At 42.4% G+C, this 20,317-nt stretch overlaps 1 protein-coding gene across 1 annotated transcript in view; it reads right to left on the reverse strand.

The window, feature by feature from the left end:
- Taf1 (TATA-box binding protein associated factor 1) overlaps positions 1-20,317 on the reverse strand; it is a 667,992-nt gene that overhangs the window by 632,586 nt on the left and 15,089 nt on the right. The window contains exon 3 of the mRNA XM_080273519.1: positions 3,262-3,351. Coding sequence (XP_080129645.1) covers positions 3,262-3,351 — 90 coding nt within the window. The remainder of the gene's footprint in view (positions 1-3,261; positions 3,352-20,317) is intronic.

Here is a 20,317-nt window from a genome sequence, read left to right on the forward strand (position 1 = left end):
CAGCTGCCATGATACTGAATGTTTGGACATGTCGGCTGGCTGGGCGAAGTTCTTGGGCACTTTTATGTCCGAATTATAGCAAGTAAATCTGGATAATGGTTTAATAGAGCCAAGGCCCAGTGTCCAGATACTGAACATGTTCAGATAACGAATGTTCGGATAATTGAGGGATCACTTACATAAAATGTACACACACACATATGCAAACACATAGTGATTGTTTGTTTATCATAGTTTTCATTATCACTGCAAGATGAAAACAGCACTTCTGCTATTACAGTATTAGGCACTTTTCAGCTAAAAAAACAACATTACTGCCCACATGAGCTGATTTCTGCTGACAACGAAATTGCAGGATCTTTGGTTTCTTGGAGCTTTGAGGGATTCTAAAATGAGGCCTTACATGAGACCACTAACTCTCCACTCCCCAGCTTCAGAATCTATTACCTCATGCCCATCTCAGGTCACTATAATACAAGATCTGTTCTGAAAGTATCTGACCTTAAGCTCCAAAAAAAAAAATAAATAGCTAACCTGTTGAGCTAGTACCCTAAACCTCCTCCAAGTAGGCTCCATCTGACTTGACACACATAAATCAGTGTTCTTTCCACTGACTGAAACATTTTTCTAAGTTGGTTTTCAGTATCTCCTGCAGGTGCTTCGTTGTATTCGTCATGATCTTCTCTCGTATGAATGTTGCTCAAGACACGTTGGAGTGTGCAAAGCACAATCCAGACTTTCTGAAGACTGTTATCACCGGAGATAAGACTTGGGTGTATGGGTACAACCCAGAAACCAAAGCACAGCCGTCCCAGTGGAAGCATGCACGTTGCTTTCGGGGGTGGGTGAGGGAGCAAGATGAAATGCACTCGCATGTTTACAGTTTTTTTTTCCGACTACTGTGGTGTTGTACATCATGAATATGCATCAGGTTAGACTGTCAACAAACATTACTACCTCGACATTATCCGTTGTCTTCGTGACGCAATTCAGAGGAAGAGACCAGACCATTGGAAAGCAGTAAATTGGCAGCTGGACCATGACAATGCCCTTGCCCAGTCTTCTCAACAGATTGAGGAATTTTTGGCCAAGCACAACATCCTGCAGGTCTGGCAGGCTCCCTACGCACAAGACATGGCTCTGTGTAACTTTTGGTTATTCCCCAAGCTCAAAACTCTGCTTGGGGGGGGGGGAGACAGGCCCGCAGGAAGGTGAAACTGCACTCGCATGTTTACAGTTTTTTCCCGACTAACCTAGTGCTGTGCATCACGAATATGCATCAGGTCAGACTGTCAACAAACACAACTACCTCGACGTTATCCGTTGTCTTTGTGACACAGTTCAGCGGAAAAGACCAGATCTTTGGAAAGCTGTAAATTGGAAGCTGCACCATGACAATGCCCTTGCCCATTCTTCTCAACTGACTCAGGAATTTTAGGCCAAGCACACTATCCTGCAGGTCCAGCAGGCTCCCTACTTGCCAGACATGGCTATGCATAACTTTTGATTATTCCCCAAGCTCAAAACTCTAGTGAGGGGTTCCCAATTTGAGACGAAAGAAGAGATCATAATGAATGCAACAAAGCACCTGCAGTAAATACCAAAAACCGACTTTGAAAAATGTTTCAGGCAACATAAAGAATGCTGGGCTATGTATGTAAAGTCAGAAGGGGCCTACTTTGAGGGGGATTAGTGTCCTAGCTCAACAGGTTGGCCATTTATGTTTTTAGAGCCAAAGGTCAAATACTTTCTGAACAGACCTTACACATGTTTCTTCCTTATTGACCCCTTTTCATCACTTTCCATTAACTTAACTATGCCTACGTGTATGCCTGATACTTACAAAAACAATACGGTATGTATGTATTTAGTGGGTCTAAAGCACTGCAAAAAAGAAAATTTGAGTTTGAACTTCAGATGCCTGGTACCAATAAGGATAAATCCCATAGGTTCTGTGCTTTCGTTATCATGCAATTCCATTACAGCATCACGTTCGGTATCAATTATGCACGATAACCAGAGGATCAGTGTAAACACACACACACATACACACACACACACACACACACACACACACACACACACACACACACACAGGGCTCTTGCTAACTGCCAATGGTTGCAAGCCATTTGGCTCCTATCAGATTTACGAGCCAAAGAAATTTTTAGCAGCCAAACTGACTACGCGCCGAAACATTTTACGAGCAATAAATATACTTACTGTATTTATTTACACATTGTGACAATTAGAATCATTTAATGAGGTTTTAAACATTCACAATGGCGACAAGGAAAGACTTAATAATCAATCACAACATGCTTTTTTGTTAATTTAAGTGAGACTTACTTATTTTGTAGTTTACTAGGTTTTGAAGTGGATGCATTTTCTCCTCACCAAAAGGCGGCTTGCATGTAAATTTTGTTCGCCAAAGGGAAAAAAATACTCGCATTTGTGAGCTGTGGCTTGCCAAACAAGAGCCCTGACACACACACACACACACACACACACACACACACACACACCATATTTACAGACATACACATCTATACAAACACATAATAATTAAAACAATCACATTACAATCCACATAAAAATGTCGATGATACCCCATAAAACTATGCTGAAACAACTTAACAGCTATACATATAACTAAAGCTGACTGAAATGAGAAGATGGCTCCTCCAAACATACATGCCTCCTCTTCATGAACAGAGAAGAGAAGGTATGACCCATCTTCCCTTTCCCAAACCTGGAATGGTATCAACAGCTACCATCCTTTAAACTGGCACATTAAAGCAAGAGCAAGAAAGTCAGTGGGACATGATAGTCATGACAATGAGGAAGGGGTCTTCCCTCAAAGAGATGGCAATGCATCAAGCTGTAACAGATCTGTAGGTGGGTCATGGCAACTTCCAAGTGACTGGGCATGACTGTATCAGCCCTAAGACTAATTACTATCGTCACCTCCCAGGGCTTCTTGGGAACAGATATGTGTAACACAAGCAGACTGCCATGAGGCACGAACAGCAGCTTTCATCACAGAATTTAATCTCTGTAGGGAAGAGATCTGACAGATGAAGCAAGGGTAGATGCTGCCCTTGCTGGGAATGAGTGCTTCAAGCATAACCAAAATGGTAAGTACTGTACAACATTTTTACAAATCTGACACTAATAATACGGTACAGCATTTCTAATGTACAATTTAAAGCTTAATAAATGGTGTCTAATTTGCAGAGGAAAACACTTTCAAAATCACTTACCATCATCATCTTGCTGAGCAAGGGTGTCATCCTCTACAGCTTCAGCAATGTCAGAGTAATCAATGGCTGATGGACTTTTTTCCACAACTTCTGAAAGAAATATCATATTGGTGCTCAATATTATGAATTCAACTGACAGAATATAATCTGAAGTACGTTTCTCTCTCTCTCTCTCTCTCTCTCTTGGTAAACAAAAGTCCTGGAGCTTAAAAGGTGTTAACAGACACAACAGCCCTATTATCTGACTATACCCTGTAAGATGGCTCATTGCTTCACAATTCCTTTACACCCATTCACTAAGTCTGACATTTTAAACTTCCAACTCTGTGGAGCAACCTCCATTAATCAAAACTTATCTAAAATGGGGACAAAATAGTACTGACTCCTTTAATGCTAGGAAAATACAATAAATCTATGGTAGTTTAATAGTAGCCAGATTATGCCTGATTCTTACATTACCTTCAATGCAACCAATACAATACTGAAGTTCTTGGCGATGCATTTTACATTACCTTTTGCAGAACCTCTCACGTTAGTTCAACTGCTCAAACTATCTCAAAGAAACTTAGATTATTCCACTTCACTGACAAGCAGTTAGACATAAATTACAAGCCATGCACACTCTCAGCTAGAATATTGCTCATCCTTGTGGAGAGGATGTGGGGAAGTTGCACACAAATGGACAACAATTCACAACAAAGCTGTAAGAATATGTAATAACCATGGCATTACAAATAAACTACCTCCCCTACAAGTAAAAAGACATTTTGCTTCCCTTTCATTTTTTAAAAACTACTCTTATGGTAAATGCTCAGAAGTTGCATCCATTGTGCCACCTGTCCATGCCTTCCCTCATGCTACACAGCATCTGGTAGTAGTCATGACTTGGCTGTCGCAGCACCATTTGCAAATTTTCTGCTTATCAAAATTCTTTTATTCACCGAACTGCTTCTCTTTGGAATCTGCTTAACCCTTAACTTTAATTTACAACAGTTCAAGTCCAACTACTAAAAAAATTTTATGAATGGAGAACATCTGTAGTCTGGTGTATAGATATTATTACAGTGGTTTTTTCTTCTTCTGTTCACCTTCTGTATAAAAAAAAAAAAAAAAAAAAAAAAAGCAATTGAGAATACAGCCCCAAACACTGCCATTTCTGCACAGGCTGTTGGAGTGCTTGATTGTTCATTCATTCATTTACAAAAGCTCACACATGCTTGCAATGTGTTGGCCTTAGTTGCCTAATGACAATAACTTTCCATCCTGCTCAGTCTCCAGCAGCTTCTTTATTCAGTCCCCTATCCCTGAGGTCACATTCCATGACCTTGTCCCAGGTCTTTTTTTGGGCCTCCCCCTCAAAACTCTACCCACAATTTAAACAAGTCTCACCTTCAGCACCTATTTCCCATCATTCCTCCTCTCCACATGGCCAAGTTATCTCAATCTACCTCTTCTCACCACAACACAGTATATTCAAGTCCAAACCTTCCTCTACAACTCTTCATTCAAAATCCCCAGGCCTGTCATTCAATGACACACTATACACCCATCTGTTCATCATCATCTCTGTATGTTTGAGCCAAAAAAAATCCTCCTCCTTTACAGTGCAAGTCTCACTACCATACAGCATTATACCCCTAACCTGAAAAGGATAATAGTTATGAACTGTAGTCATCTATTACAACCTAGAAAGATGCAAAGGACGTTCTCTACTGCTGGCAAATAACAAAACAACATAGACAGCACTGTAAATGTTCTAAATATGGCAATTTCAGCATGCTTTCATATCTTGCACTTATAAAGCCCAATCAGTAGGCTGTATTTCTCTGTCTTTGGACAATCTGTGATTCCTTACTCTAATAATGATACAAAATGAAGGTAATCCAAATATGATATAAGATGAAGATAATCCAAATATGATATAAGATGAAGATAATCCAAATATGATATAAGATGAAGATAATCCAAGTACAGTCTAAAAGGTATGATTGAAAAGAATGCAACTTTTACCTGGTGGAGGGAAACAAGCATGCTCATTCGAGTTCATATTTAATCCCCTTGGGACTCAATACACTTAGCCCAGCAGTCCTTCCATTTCTGGAAATATTTTGTAGGGTAAGTTTCTGGGACTGCCAGCAAGATCTTCGTCACATTTGTCTTTATCTCACGTGTCCTCAAATCTCAAACTCTTCAGAGGCATCCTCAGTTTAGGAAACAGCCAAATGTTGCATGGAGCCATGTCAAGCAAGTAGGGAGCCTGCTGGACCCATGTGACCCTATGTTTGGCAAAGTGGGCTGGAGCACTGTTGTGGTGGGGCTGCCAGTCCTTTGCCTCCCACAACTCTCATTTCTTCTGACACACAGCCTTTCCTTAAAAAAAAAAAAAAAAAAAAAAAAAAAAAAAAATCCCACGTAGTACTCTTTATTGATTGTCTGGCCTTCTGGAGCACAATTTCTTAATCACTTCTGGACTGCAGAAGGCCTGCCAGAATGCTTGTTGCTCTCCAATGACATTCAGCCATTTATATGACTGTGCCAGTCCTTAATATGTGTAATGCCTTTAGCTTCACTGCCAAAAACCTGCTGAAACTTTCTGATGGTCTCAGATTGCATGTCACCAAGTTTTTGACAAAATTTGATGCAATAATGTTGCTCACTTCACTCACCACAACACTAATATACCAAGAACCTGGGAGTGGCTTCGGTGGTCCAGGCAAGTACCACATCTCCCAACACAACACACACGACAACACTGTTTTTTCCACACCAAGAAATGATTCTCTGGCAGTCATTTCTTGTAGACTTCTTCTAGCCGGTGATAATGACAGCAAACCAGGACCCATCAACAAATACACATGTCCAGCATGCTCAAAACCCATCAATTTGAGTCAACAGACAAAGGGTTCAGCTCAGTGCAATTCCTGCAAGAACTGAACCCATTTCTCCTGCACAACAGTTGCATTCAGAGAACATTACACAAACACCTGGACCTGCTCCTTATGCTCCTTACCCCCACCCTCTAACCCCCCCACCTGCCCCTCTCCTACTTCCTCCACACCTTCTCAGCCTAACCCATCAATCCCCCAACCTCTCCTATTCCACCACAATCAAATCCACCCCAACTCTTATCTCTGTCACAACCTTCTCCTACCCCTTCCCCTCCACCCACACCCCACCCTCCCCCCATGCTGCAGCACCCAACACATATCATACACACAACATTAACATTCTTCAAATAAACATAGATGGCATAAATACCAAAACACAAGAACTCACACAATTCATGAAACAACAAAACATACACACTGCCATCTTACAAGAAACAAAACTATGCAGAACACAAAAGACACCTACAGTTCATAATTTCACCATCATCAGACAGGACCGTGCCGATGGAGGTGGTGGTGGACTCATCCCCCTGGTACACCCATCCATCAACTTCTCAGATACTAGCACACACACAAAATCACTTCTCCCCCCACACGACACCAAAACAGAAATACAATCAATTAAAATATGCACTAGCAACAAATCACACATAACCACTGGCAATACATACATTCCCCCCCAATCATCCCTCACAGTACCACACAATTACTCTCCTCAAATAACCCACATCACTAACATACCCAACATCATCCTGGGTGATGATTTCAATGCCAAGGTGTTGGCCTGGCATGTCAACAACCCTGACAGAGCCAAAGGGCTGGTACTACAATCCCAAACAGATAATCTTTTCATCCTCAACAATCTTGATCAACATACCCATATCCAACACCAAGCCCTCTTCCTTCCATCATCCCCAGACATCACCTTTTGCTCCCCAAATCTCTCCCCCACAACATCCTGGAGAGTGATCAAAACCCTTGGCTGACCACCTCCCAATCATCATCACTACCAAAACCAGACTCACCCTAGCTGGCCACAGACACACATACACTAATTACAAAAAAGCCAACTGGGAGGTCTTCAGAACTAAATCAGAACAACACTCTGAAACATTAAACAGTACACCCATCACAAACATCAACACCGCTGTGCACACTTTCAATATAATTATTCATAATGCAGACAAAAGATATATACCTAGATGCAACAGAAAGAGACACAATCCCAACTTCACACCAGAAATTCAAGACCTCATCAGTCAATGCGACACACAACACTCCCCAACACCTCATACACAAGATATTGTACATCAAATACAAGAACTCAACACTCAAATAAACAATAAAATATCAGAACAGCAAACACTAAATTGGAATAATTATCTCCAAACACCTGATCACAAAACAAACACCAGCAAACTCTATAAAACACTACACAGAATCACACTCTCCAACAGCAACACTACACAATCACACACTGCCAACACAACAACAGACACCATACCCTCAAACAGACAAGCAAACACCTTACACACGTCAGTCATCTGATCTCCCATCACACTGACCAACCTGTTATCTGACACAAGAGACATTCCCCCACAGACCCAGACTTCACACCCTTCACTTACAACCAGACAAAGCAAGTTATTAGCAACCTTAAGAGCTCATCTGTCTGCGGCCCAGACAACATAAGCAACATACACCTTAAACATTTTGGACCACAAGGCATACAAGCACTCATCCACATATCAAACTACAGCTACTCATACAACATAGCACCCAACATCTGGAAGCATGGTACTAACATCACTATCCCCAAACCCAACAAAGACCCCATGTTACCTTCCTCACACTGACTCATCACACTCCTCTGCACCCTCTCCAAAGTCACTGAATGACTGGTATTGCAATTAGTAACACCTCACATCCCCCTAGCCCCAACACAACATGGTTTTAGACTGCTACACTCCACAAACACTCTTCTTACGGACCTTAACAAAGAGTTTTTGATGGCATTAATTCAGCTAGGCCACCACACACAGAACGCTACTAGTTGCACTAGACATCAGTAAAAGCTTTTGATGCCATCCCCCGCCAAAACCTCACAAACAAAATACTCAACACAAATATGCACAATAACACAAAAAGATGGCTGGCAAACTATTTAGCAGGCAGATGTGCACATATAACATTTGTTAGTCAGTCATCAAACATCAGAAACTTCACAAATGGCATCCCTCATGGATCTGTTTTGCTCCCAACACTAACCGATACATGCATGATAAACCAACACCCACACACCACAAATACACATACTGTAGTTTCCTATGCAGACAACATAATGCTTACATGTACACACCAAAATGCAAACACAGCCACACACATCCTCCAACCTTACCTCAACACACTACACGAATGGTTCACCACAAACAGACTCACAATAGCCAGGCAAGTTGGTCCTGATATTTAAGATGAGAGTGACCAGCCTCATTCATCCCTAAGTGGCATTACATGAGCAATAAACTCTAACCACCCTTTGGATATAAACCTTTACTGACTCAATCTGATTGGTGCGCCATAATTACCCACTAAACCACCAGGCGCCAAAATTTGGTTATATGGTTACCACCCAGCGTAGTAAATGGTTTCATGGTGTACAGGAAACCATTTGGCTTGTCACTCATTCTAGAGTCACCCACAGGTAGAAGGAAGAGGAAAGAATGAAGGAAAGAAAGACAGAAGAGGGAATGTAAAGTCACCCGTAGGCAGAAGGACGAGGAAAATCATTCCATAACCAAAAAAAAACAGGGGCCATTTCGTTTGACGCAACCGGCGTCAAATGGCAACAAGAAGCTGGAATGTGCCCAGACGCAGCCTGCGTCAAATGGTAACAAGTGCATGAAATTTCCACTGCACCATGAACACCAAAGGGTTAAGACATCTGGTGTCACATCAATCTAGAACAAGAAACAAACATGGCTAGTGTCTTTTGTGACATTAGTAAATCTGTTTGCCTTGGGCCTCTGTTTAACAGATTATAACTTATCTCAGCTATGTAACCTGCTCACAGCACAGTGATCAAGTGGATTATTTGACTAGCTGAAACTATTAATAAGGCTGATTTGGAAATACTGTACTGTACTAAAATTTTTAAAAAAGTCATGCATATTATAACACTTCATTATACAGTATTTATTAACAATAATGGAATTGTGGTAGGTGGGGGCGCTCACCATACACTCATTCAATGTAGTGCTGCTCTCGGGTGTCTGCCCTGTCCCCTCCTCCATCCTTCTTTCCTTCCATCTTCTTCTATCTTTCTTTCCTTCATTCTTTCCTCGTCCTTCTGCCTACGGGTGACTTTACACTCCCTCTTCTGTCTTTCATTCCTTCATTCTCTCCTCTTCCTTCTGCCTGTGGGTGACTCTACACTGAGTGACAAGCCAAATGGTTTCCTGTACACCAGGAAACCATTTACTATGCTGGGTGGTAACCATATAACCAAATTTTGGCACCTGGTGGTTTAGTGGATAATTACTGTGCTCCAATCGGATTGAGCAGGTGAAGGTTTATATCCAAGGGGTGGTTGGGGTTTATTGCTTACGTAATGCCACTCAGGGATGAGTGAGGTTGGTCACTCTCATCTTAACCCTCTCGCACACGCTAAGTTTCAGTAAGTTTTCCGGCGCACGATTTTTTTTGCGAAGCCGCCCGGCCCGGCTGCCCGCGCGCGGCAAATAACATGTATTCTCTCCTTATTTTCGCCACCCAAACATCAACATACTGTCATGAAACGTATGTCATCTTATTCGTCGATGTTTGTTCTAGCTGATAAGCACCACAAAAAAACAGGAAAACACGAATAAAACAACATTAGGCGGCCGTGAATAAAATTTTGCTACGTCACATTCACTTCCCAACATCCCCATTCGAGTGTTTTCCATTATAAATGTTATTAGAAGTTTTGATAGAAAATTTCATCAGCTTTCTAAAGAGACAAATCCGGTGTTGATACGATTTGTAGTTTTCGAGAAAATAGCCAAAAACTGAAAGCCATTTTTGAAAAAAAATCAAGGAGCTCTACTATGCAAATTTTCTCACAGATGTTATGTTTTTATTGCATAATATTATGCAGAATTTCACCAGCTTTCTAATGAGCACTCTTGGTTTCCATTCGCCTCATAGTTCTCCAGTAAATCGCCAAAAACGACTGGGAACTCACATCTGTACGTCACTTTCGTGATGTGCGCACAGCATATGCAATATTCCCGCCTGCGTAACAATGAATTCTTATCATAGATATTATATTGTTATGTCATGTACATACGTAGAATTTACTGCTTTTTATCATGGTTCTTATAGGAAATCGATACGTCCAATAGTTTTCGAGTAATTGGCTGACAAAGTGAGATTACTCCTCCGAGCGCTTTCGACTTTACCGAAAGTCTGTTCGCCCAACTTTTCCAACAGAAAATGCTCCCAGAGGCTTATATTCTGCAAATGAACATACATAGAATTTGCTGCTCTTTATCATGGTTCTTACGGGAAATCGATAAGTCCAATAGTTTTGGAGTAATTGGACGACAAACGTAGAATACTCTTCCCTACCCGCACACAAGATAAAAAACACTCTTTCCCTACCTCACCCACAGCTACATATTTTCACTCGTTACGTTTTATAATTTTCTTTTTTTACTCAAAGTATACATGTAAAATATCATAAGGTTTTTGATAGTGCTGTCAGAAACTCGACATGACCACTAGTCTTTTTGCTAGGTTCTGACAAAGAAGCTGAACTTTCTTCCATCTCATATATGTGTATGTAAAGAACATTATTTATTTGTGTAAAAAATACTGACCTATAGAAATAGGTCAATATACAGATCAACAAAATACGGATAACTCACTTCCTCCAGAGATGTTGAGATGCTGGCAGTAGCTTGAAGATAAGGAGTTATGTAGTGTGTGAGTGTGTGCGTGTGTGGGTGAGCGTGTGCGTGTGTGGGTGAGCGTGTCAGTGTGTGGGTGAGCGTGTGCGTGTGGGTGAACATGTGCATGTGGGTGAGCGTGTGGGTGTGGGTGTGGGTGAGTGTGTGTGTGTCTGTGGCTGCGGCGTATTTTCTTCTCTCCTTGCGATACATTTGCCTAAAACACATGCGATCCACACAATAGATTTCTCCACGAACATTCACTGCACGACATACGTATGTATATGTGGCTGTGGCATATTTCTTGTCTCTGACACTTGCACTTTGTTTTAGCTAAGTCAGTGAATGCATGAAATATTTCTCTGTGAACACTCACTGCGACTCTATTGTATTGGCACACACCACACTCCTTCACGAACACCCGCAGCATGTTTGACGTATATTTCACACAATTCCATACGCATTTTCACTATCAGAATCACAATAATTCTATCACTAAACACCTCTAATTCTTCCTTCCCGACTATAAAAACTGTACGTGATGCCTGCCTCATTCCACACTATGGTTCCATAATTTCACCAAGCCAGCCACAATATCTTTCACACAAAATACACTTCAGATATTGGCTTCATTATATACATATCTGTAATCACGCCATGGGCCTTGGGGAAGGCGAGAGGCGAAAGCCCGCAACAGTGAACATGCATATCGGCTCGTAAGCCTAACACTTCATAACGAACACAATTCCTTTTCGTGACATATATCTATGTTCCATTGACAATATCACATACAAATATGCTCATAAATATTGCATTATCACACTGAGTCCATAGGGGCTTTGGCTAAGGAAGGAGAGGGAGAATTAGTAGGAGTTTAAAGGGACTGAAGACACAACGCAACCCACCGACTGGCTGCTTGGAAGAGACTGAGGTCTATCGCTACATGCTAGGCCCAATGAGGCAGCTCAGTGTTGCCAATGCCTTACCATTAGAAAGCGCTGTACTCGCTTCAATGCATCAAAATTTGATGCAATTTCGCCAGAAACCTAATTTTTGGCTAATTTTTTTGTGCTTAGGAACGCGATTCGAGTGACTGAACAAATTGAGAAAATCCACATGACACGCGAATCGCGTGACTGTGCCTGAGAGGGTTAAATGTTAGGACCAACTGCCTAGCCCTGGGCTCCTATGCTCCTCATGGGGCAACGTAGGATTGGATGATGGATGGACGAACTATTCTATCTATCTACCTATAGCCCGACACCCTAATCCCGCAAAGGGTGCCCGCAGACAAAAAGCCTCCAAGTCGCTCTGTCACCCACCATTTGACTACCCTTCCCCCAATTCACCCCCCCCTCCCTCATATACCTCTCAACTCCATCCCTCCACCTCATCCTCGGTCTACCTCTCCCTCTCCCTCCCTCCACCTCACCTACATACACCCTCTTAGTCAGTCTTTCATTCTCCATTCTCTTCACATGTCCAAACCACCTCAGTGTATTTCTCCTAATCTTCTCAACCACATCCACATCCACCTCACAGCGTTCCTTCACTTCTTCATTCGTCAACCTGTCCCTCCACGTCACTCCACATGCTCCTCTCAAGTAACTCATTTCCACTGCTGTCACGAATCAATTCGCGACATTTCCTTTTTGTGAGAAGCCACAAACTATTAGTGGAAAACTCACTGTGTATCGCTCAGTTAACCGTTTCTCTCTCCATTTCGGGGTATACTTTTCAAATCATTCGTCACCGTTTTCAGGGGTGACCGATTTGATGCACGTCACTAAGTGCGCTACTGAGCGATACTATTGTTTCTTTATCGTTCACCTCTGCTTGCCTAAACCGTTAGCCACGCCTTCTGGTAGCTTGTGCGTCCTGCCTGTACATTATTTGAATTCAGTCTAGTGGTGGCTTTGACGGAGAGAGGTCCTGTGCTCAGAAGTGAAGAGAGGTCAGCTAGCATCCCAAGCTCCACAGAGTATCAGTTTCTTCAAACTCCCACCCCCTGGGTGATACAAAGCATTCATCGACTGGTATTTCTTTTGTGTATTTCCTAGTTTTAAGAGTTTAGTTAAGGTGTTTTTTCCTAGGCGTAAGTATTTAGCTTCTGTGTGAGTGAGCGAGTGCGTCTCATTTAATTGATTTGAATTGTAACGTTAAATTTATTTTTTGTGATTAATAAATTTAACAGTTCCTTTCTTGAGCTTAATGTAAGTAAACTCTTGTTTCATTTAATCCAAATTAAGCTTGTTTTCCATATAGCTCCTAGCTTGCATAAACATTTACTATTCATAACTGGTACTTAGACCAGTCTTGTTGTATTAACTTAAAATCCGTTGTGCCAGGAGTTAATGCATCAGCAAGAACCTGATGTTATTATTATTAGTATTAGTTATTTATTGTCAGGGGTGATGTAACTTTCTCCAGAGGCTAACAGTACAGTAATTCAGCAATTGTGAGTAATTAGTCTCTGCTGTGTACTGTTGAGGAAGTTTATAAATTCTCGTTCTCAGAGAATCGTGCTAAGCCAGCGTAAAGTAATCGTTGCTTGATGTAGCAAGACAATCATTGTCTCTGCTCTTCAATATTATTGAATATTATTATCAATTTAAATAATATTTAAGCATTTATATCAAAATTACCGTGATATTATAAAAACCCCGTGACAATTGGCGACCTCATTCCAGGATATTAACTCCTAGCTATAAAGCTATTCACGAGATAGTGCTCACTCGTTCATATTTAGGAATTTATCATTAAAGTTTATAGGCACAAGTTTACTGGTGGTTACCGTTAATTTAGCAAGTGAATTTTGCTTTATTAATCAATAGAATACTTAACTCTAGTTTATTTTTGGTAACGCCAGACAATTTTATTCGCTTCTGGGAAGTCGCCGTACCATTGTGTTTATTATTGAGTCTTCCCAGTCATTTACATTTTTGATTTATTCTTTGCCAGTTAACTGGATAAGACTGGTCACCACTAGCTTGTGTCTGTACTCTTTACTTTTGTTTATTAGTATTCGTCGCTAAGCAGTCAGTACTCAATTTCGGTTTGCTTAATAAATTAGCGAAATGGCTACTACTGTATTTTTACAGGAAGCCAAAGAAATGGGTCTTTCGGACCCAACCGAAATTAAAGAGTATATACTCTCACGGCATAATCAGGAGCAGCAGCGCGAGAATGATGCCCGTGAAGAGCGTAAGATTCAGCGCGAATGCGAGCGAGAACAGCGCGAATACGAGCGGGAACAGCGAGAACACGAACGTGCCGAGCGAGAAGCACGAGAAAAACATGAACTTGAAGTGCTGAAGCTCAAGCGAGATTCCTTGGCTTCAGACACGTCTGCTGCAGTTGGTCCAAGCTCCACGAGCTTTCTCCCTGCACATGTCCTGGCGACCCCACGCATCAAGCTTCCTTCATACAAGGAAAGCGAGCGAATCGAGCCGTACATAGCTCGTTTTGAGGACATGGCAGACATGTATCAACTGGATGAGGCAGCTAAGCGGCTTCAGTTTCTTAGTTTATTTGAGGGCCCCGCCCTCGATATTCTCCACAGAATTCGTGGAGACAATCTCACATATGAGATGATGAAAGCTGCACTCATTAAGGCGTATGGTCTCACAGTAGACGACGCCAAAGTTCAGTTCATGCGAGCTCGTCTCCAAGACAAGGAGACAGCTGTTCAGTTCCTTGATCGTCTCACAGCTTACTTAAATGAGTGGATGGAGAAAGATGAAACTCCTTCCACGCGTGAGGGGATAATTGACCTTATGCTGTGTACACAGCTAGAGAGGTCGTGGCCTGCTGAGCTCATAGCACAGCTTAAGATCTGCCAGGTGAAAGATGCCAGCCAAATGGCAGAAAAGGCTGACGCATTCTTTACTGCATACGGGTATCAAGCTCGTAAGCAAAACACCTGGAGCAGAAAAGATACTGCCAAGTCTGGGAAGCCGTCTCAGACTGAACCCCAGCAACAAGGCCATTCTCAGAATAATGGCCAAGGTCCAAAACCGCAGTGGAAGGACCAGGGGCAAAACACTCAGAAACCTGAGTGGAAGAGGTACAACAAGTACCCTAACCAGCAGCAGTATCAGCCACGCAACCGACCGTCGGGACAAACTTTTTCACCACCAGCTCAAAAGAGGCAGGAAGCGAACGCAGCCTTCATTCCTCAGCAGCAGCACGGTGGTCACATCCCTACCAGTGTGGGTACTTCCCCACAGTTCACTAATCCCACAGTGACAGTGAACCCCCCTCCACAGATGGCCAATGTTCCACCTTCCCAATTTAACCCTCAAGGCACAATGTTTGCCACATCAATTCAGCAGCCTCATGAGTGGCTAGCTGCTTCCTTCACAGGCCCTACCACAGGTGACAGTACCTTCCTTGTTCAGCCAGGGTTTGTGGGAGACATTCCTGTGAAGGTCCTGAGAGACAATGGTTCCTCAGGTTGCTCTGTTAAGCAGAGTTTAGTTCGGCCTGAGCAGTATACAGGTCGACAGATCCATGCAAGCCTTATTGATGGATCAGTGAGATTGTTCCCTGAGGCATGTATCCAGGTGGCATCTCCATTTTATACTGGTATGACACTTGCAGTTGTCATGCCAGAGCCTCTATTTGACTTGATAGTAGGCAATATTCAAGGAGCCAAGGATTGTTGCTCCGATGATGGCGCCACTCAGACTTCGGCTGCTGCGGTAACACGAGCCATGGCTGAGGCTCCAGACTGTGTCACCCCAGTGATCATTGAATCGCCGCAAGATCTGATGTGCAGTCAACTTGTTGTACAAGAACAACATTCTGACCCGACACTTGCTGCCGTGCGGAATAAACAAAAGGGTCGAGTGATTAAGTATTCACGGGGAGGTCGAGCCAAGTTCCTTTGCAAACAAGGACGGCTCTACCGTGAGTCACGAACACCCAAGGGCGAGGTTCGACTGCAGTTTGTCGTTCCCGCCAAGTACCGCCCAGCAGTGTTACAATGGGGTCATTGTCCAGCCTCAGGAGGTCACCTGGGCAAAAGGAAGACCCAGGGCCGTATCCGAGCTGACTTTTTCTGGCCAGGGATGGGACGAGACATAGATAGTTTTGTCCGTTCCTGCAGTGTGTGCCAAAGTATCACCACTGATCAGGGACATGTCCTTCCTGTGCCGTTCATAACCACACCTGTAATCTCTGAGTCAGTTGAGAGACAGGGTAGTGGTGAAGTGGGTGCAGACCTGACGTCTCGCCCATTGGCCCCACAGGACACATTATGTCCAGGGCCTGTACATACATATTATGTACCGTAGGTTAAGGGGGAAGTTGAGAGGCGACTCGAGGCTATGGAAGACCCGAGTTTGCACAAGGAGTCTCAGCTTTCCGGTACTAATATATGTACCGTAGGTTAAGGGGGAAGTTGAGAGGCGACTCGAGGCTATGCAAGACCCGAGTTTGCACAAGGATTCTCAGCTCCCCGATACTAATATAAGTATTGTAGGTTAAGGGGGAAGTTCGAGAGAGAACTCCACAGAGGCGACTTGAGGCTATGGAAGACCCAAGTTTGCATAAGGATTCTTAGCTTCCCGGTACTAATAGAAGTACTGTAGGTTAAGGGGGAAGTTCGAGAGAGAACTCTGCAGTGGCGACTTGAGGCAATGGAAGAACCAAGTTTGCATAAGGATTCTCAGCTTCCCGGTACTAATATAAGTATTGTATTGTAGGTAAAGGGGGAAGTGAGAACTCTGCAGAGGCAACTTGAGGCTATGGAAGACCCAAGTTTGCACAAGGATTCTCAGCTCTCCGATATTAATATAAGAACTGTAGGTTAAGGCACAGGTTGAGGACCCGTGTGCAGTTCGAGGCTATGGAAGACCCGAGTTTGCACAGGGATTCTCAACTTGCCGACCATAATCGTGTGCTAAAATTAATGGCGACCTCGAGTGTACTTTTCATAGCATGTACTGACTGCTAGCCAGAGAGAGTAATTGTAACATAATAAGAATTTTGTCTCATTGACACTTTTGATGCTCCACCTTAATTGGTTTTGCAGGTTCAGCAATGGGTGTAGCAGTTTTGCTGTGCGGACCAGCTGATCATCTGCCGCACGCTGCTGCCTCTTCTCCTCTGCCTTCGTCGTCGCCATATTATTTACTGTGTCATTTTACACGTAGGTACAGTTACACAACAACTGTCACACCTACACCGTGTATTACATACACCATGCTACACAACAATTAGTTGTCAGTGTAAATGTAGCGAATTTTCGCTCAGTTTGACCTGAGTACAGGATTTTCACCGTCGTCACGGAGTTTTTCCCTCAAGCTTGCTTCTATTAACGTAAATACGAGGTTTTTTCACTAACTGGCGACTGCGATTTTCTCCTGTACCAGGATAGCACACACACCACAGTGTGAATCTTGTGTGACTGAGTTAGGATTTATATGTATGTATATTGAAATCATTCTTCTGAAGGAAGAAAGATTTAATTTTCATGGGGCGTAATGTCACGAATCAATTCGCGACATTTCCTTTTTGTGAGAAGCCACGAACTATTAGTGGAAAACTCACTGTGTATCGCTCAGTTAACCGTTTCTCTCTCCATTTCGGGGTATACTTTTCAAATCATTCGTCACCGTTTTCAGGGGTGACCGATTTGATGCACGTCACTAAGTGCGCTACTGAGCGATACTATTGTTTCTTTATCGTTCACCTCTGCTTGCCTAAACCGTTAGCCACGCCTTCTGGTAGCTTGTGCGTCCTGCCTGTACATTATTTGAATTCAGTCTAGTGGTGGCTTTGACGGAGAGAGGTCCTGTGCTCAGAAGTGAAGAGAGGTCAGCTAGCATCCCAAGCTCCACAGAGTATCAGTTTCTTCAAACTCCCACCCCCTGGGTGATACAAAGCATTCATCGACTGGTATTTCTTTTGTGTATTTCCTAGTTTTAAGAGTTTAGTTAAGGTGTTTTTTCCTAGGCGTAAGTATTTAGCTTCTGTGTGAGTGAGCGAGTGCGTCTCATTTAATTGATTTGAATTGTAACGTTAAATTTATTTTTTGTGATTAATAAATTTAACAGTTCCTTTCTTGAGCTTAATGTAAGTAAACTCTTGTTTCATTTAATCCAAATTAAGCTTGTTTTCCATATAGCTCCTAGCTTGCATAAACATTTACTATTCATAACTGGTACTTAGACCAGTCTTGTTGTATTAACTTAAAATCCGTTGTGCCAGGAGTTAATGCATCAGCAAGAACCTGATGTTATTATTATTAGTATTAGTTATTTATTGTCAGGGGTGATGTAACTTTCTCCAGAGGCTAACAGTACAGTAATTCAGCAATTGTGAGTAATTAGTCTCTGCTGTGTACTGTTGAGGAAGTTTATAAATTCTCGTTCTCAGAGAATCGTGCTAAGCCAGCGTAAAGTAATCGTTGCTTGATGTAGCAAGACAATCATTGTCTCTGCTCTTCAATATTATTGAATATTATTATCAATTTAAATAATATTTAAGCATTTATATCAAAATTACCGTGATATTTTAAAAACCCCGTGACAACTGCTCTCACTCTTGACTTGTTCCCCTCTTGCAAGGTCCATGCCTCGCTTCCATACGTCATGGTAGGGATCACAATACTATCATGCAGTGACTTCTTAACTTCCATACTCACCTCCTTATTTCTCATCACTGATTTCAGTGTACCAACAACCTTCCTTCCCTGCTGTACCCTTTCACGCACTTCATCCCCCAAAGTTCCATCCTTACTCATCACACTACCAAAGTACTTGAATGCACTCACATTCTCCATATCCTCACCATCCAACCTCACTGCACACTCTGTGACTTCATTCCTCTCAAACACCATAACTTTACTTTTGTTTACATTAACTTTCAGCTTCCTCCTCCTACACACTGTCCCAAATTCATTCACCAAACCTTGCAACTCCCATTCATCTTCACTCAACAGTACTGTATCATCAGCAAACAGCAACACCGGAAGCTTCCAAATCTCATCCTCATTCATTAGAGCCACCCCCACATCCACTGCCCTACCCTGCACCTCCTTTACAACCCCATCCATGTATATATTAAACAGCCATGGAGACATCACACAACCCTGTTTCAGTCCCACAATGAGATCAAAGAACTCACTCAGCTCACCATCCACTCGCACCATAGCCCTAGCTCCCTCGTACATACTCTTCACAGCACTCAACTACAGTAGAAGTCCTATTTTTCGGCATCTATGGGACCAGGCTAGTGCCGAAAAATCAAAATTGCCAAATTATCAAAAACCCTACCCACTCAATACCTTATATGTTTTGGTGAACACTATCATCACTACTCATATCATTACAAATGTGCTTGGAGAGAGTACTGTATACTGTTTGATACTGTACAATACCGTAATGAATACAGTACTATACATGAATATGAAAAATAAAGAAATTAGTGAACATACTGTATATAAATGTAATGGTACAGTAGGTCTACAAGTTCACATGCACTTACCTAAACTTATAGTAGGTTCCTTAATTACATATGTACAATAGAAGGGGTTGATAGGACTCTGCTACTGCTGGAAGAAGTCCCCAGCAGTAGAGGGTCCTCATGGAGAATTTCAAGACTGACGAAAAAAATCGGAAAATCTGCCGAATGATCAGAGATTTTCGTAAATGGGACTGTTTCTCAAAACTGCCGAAATGTCAGATTTGCCGGGGAATTGGATGCCGAAGAATTGGACTTTTACTGTATTTCCCCTCCACTCCATATATTCTTAATACCTTCCACATACCTTGCCTATCAATTCTGTCATAAGCTTTCTCCAAGTCCATGAAGGCAGCATACACTTTCCTTCCCTTCTCTAGATACTTCTCCACTAAACATCTTAGAACAAATATCTGATCTACACACCCTTTTCCCTTCCTAAATCCCCCTTGTTCTTCTCCAACTAGCTCCTCTGTCATATGCCTAACCCTATCAATGAGTATTCTACCTTGTATTTTACCAGTCACACTAAGTAGGCAAATACCCCTATGGTTACCACATACTTCTCTCTCCCCTTTTCCTTTGTATAAAGGAACAATTATACCTGATTTCCAGTCCTCTGGAACCCTTCCCTCTTCCCAAGCCAATCTACACAACTTCCATATCCACTCCACAACAATCTCACCCCCATACCTAAGCATTTCACCACACACTCCATCAATTCCTGGGGCCTTTCCCAACTTAATCTTCTTCATCGCTTCCACTACTTCC

This window comes from Coenobita brevimanus, chromosome 55 (assembly GCF_032717465.1).
Source record: "Coenobita brevimanus isolate Jiangsu-jjx chromosome 55, ASM3271746v2, whole genome shotgun sequence".
In the NCBI taxonomy this organism is placed as follows: Eukaryota; Metazoa; Arthropoda; class Malacostraca; order Decapoda; family Coenobitidae; genus Coenobita; species Coenobita brevimanus.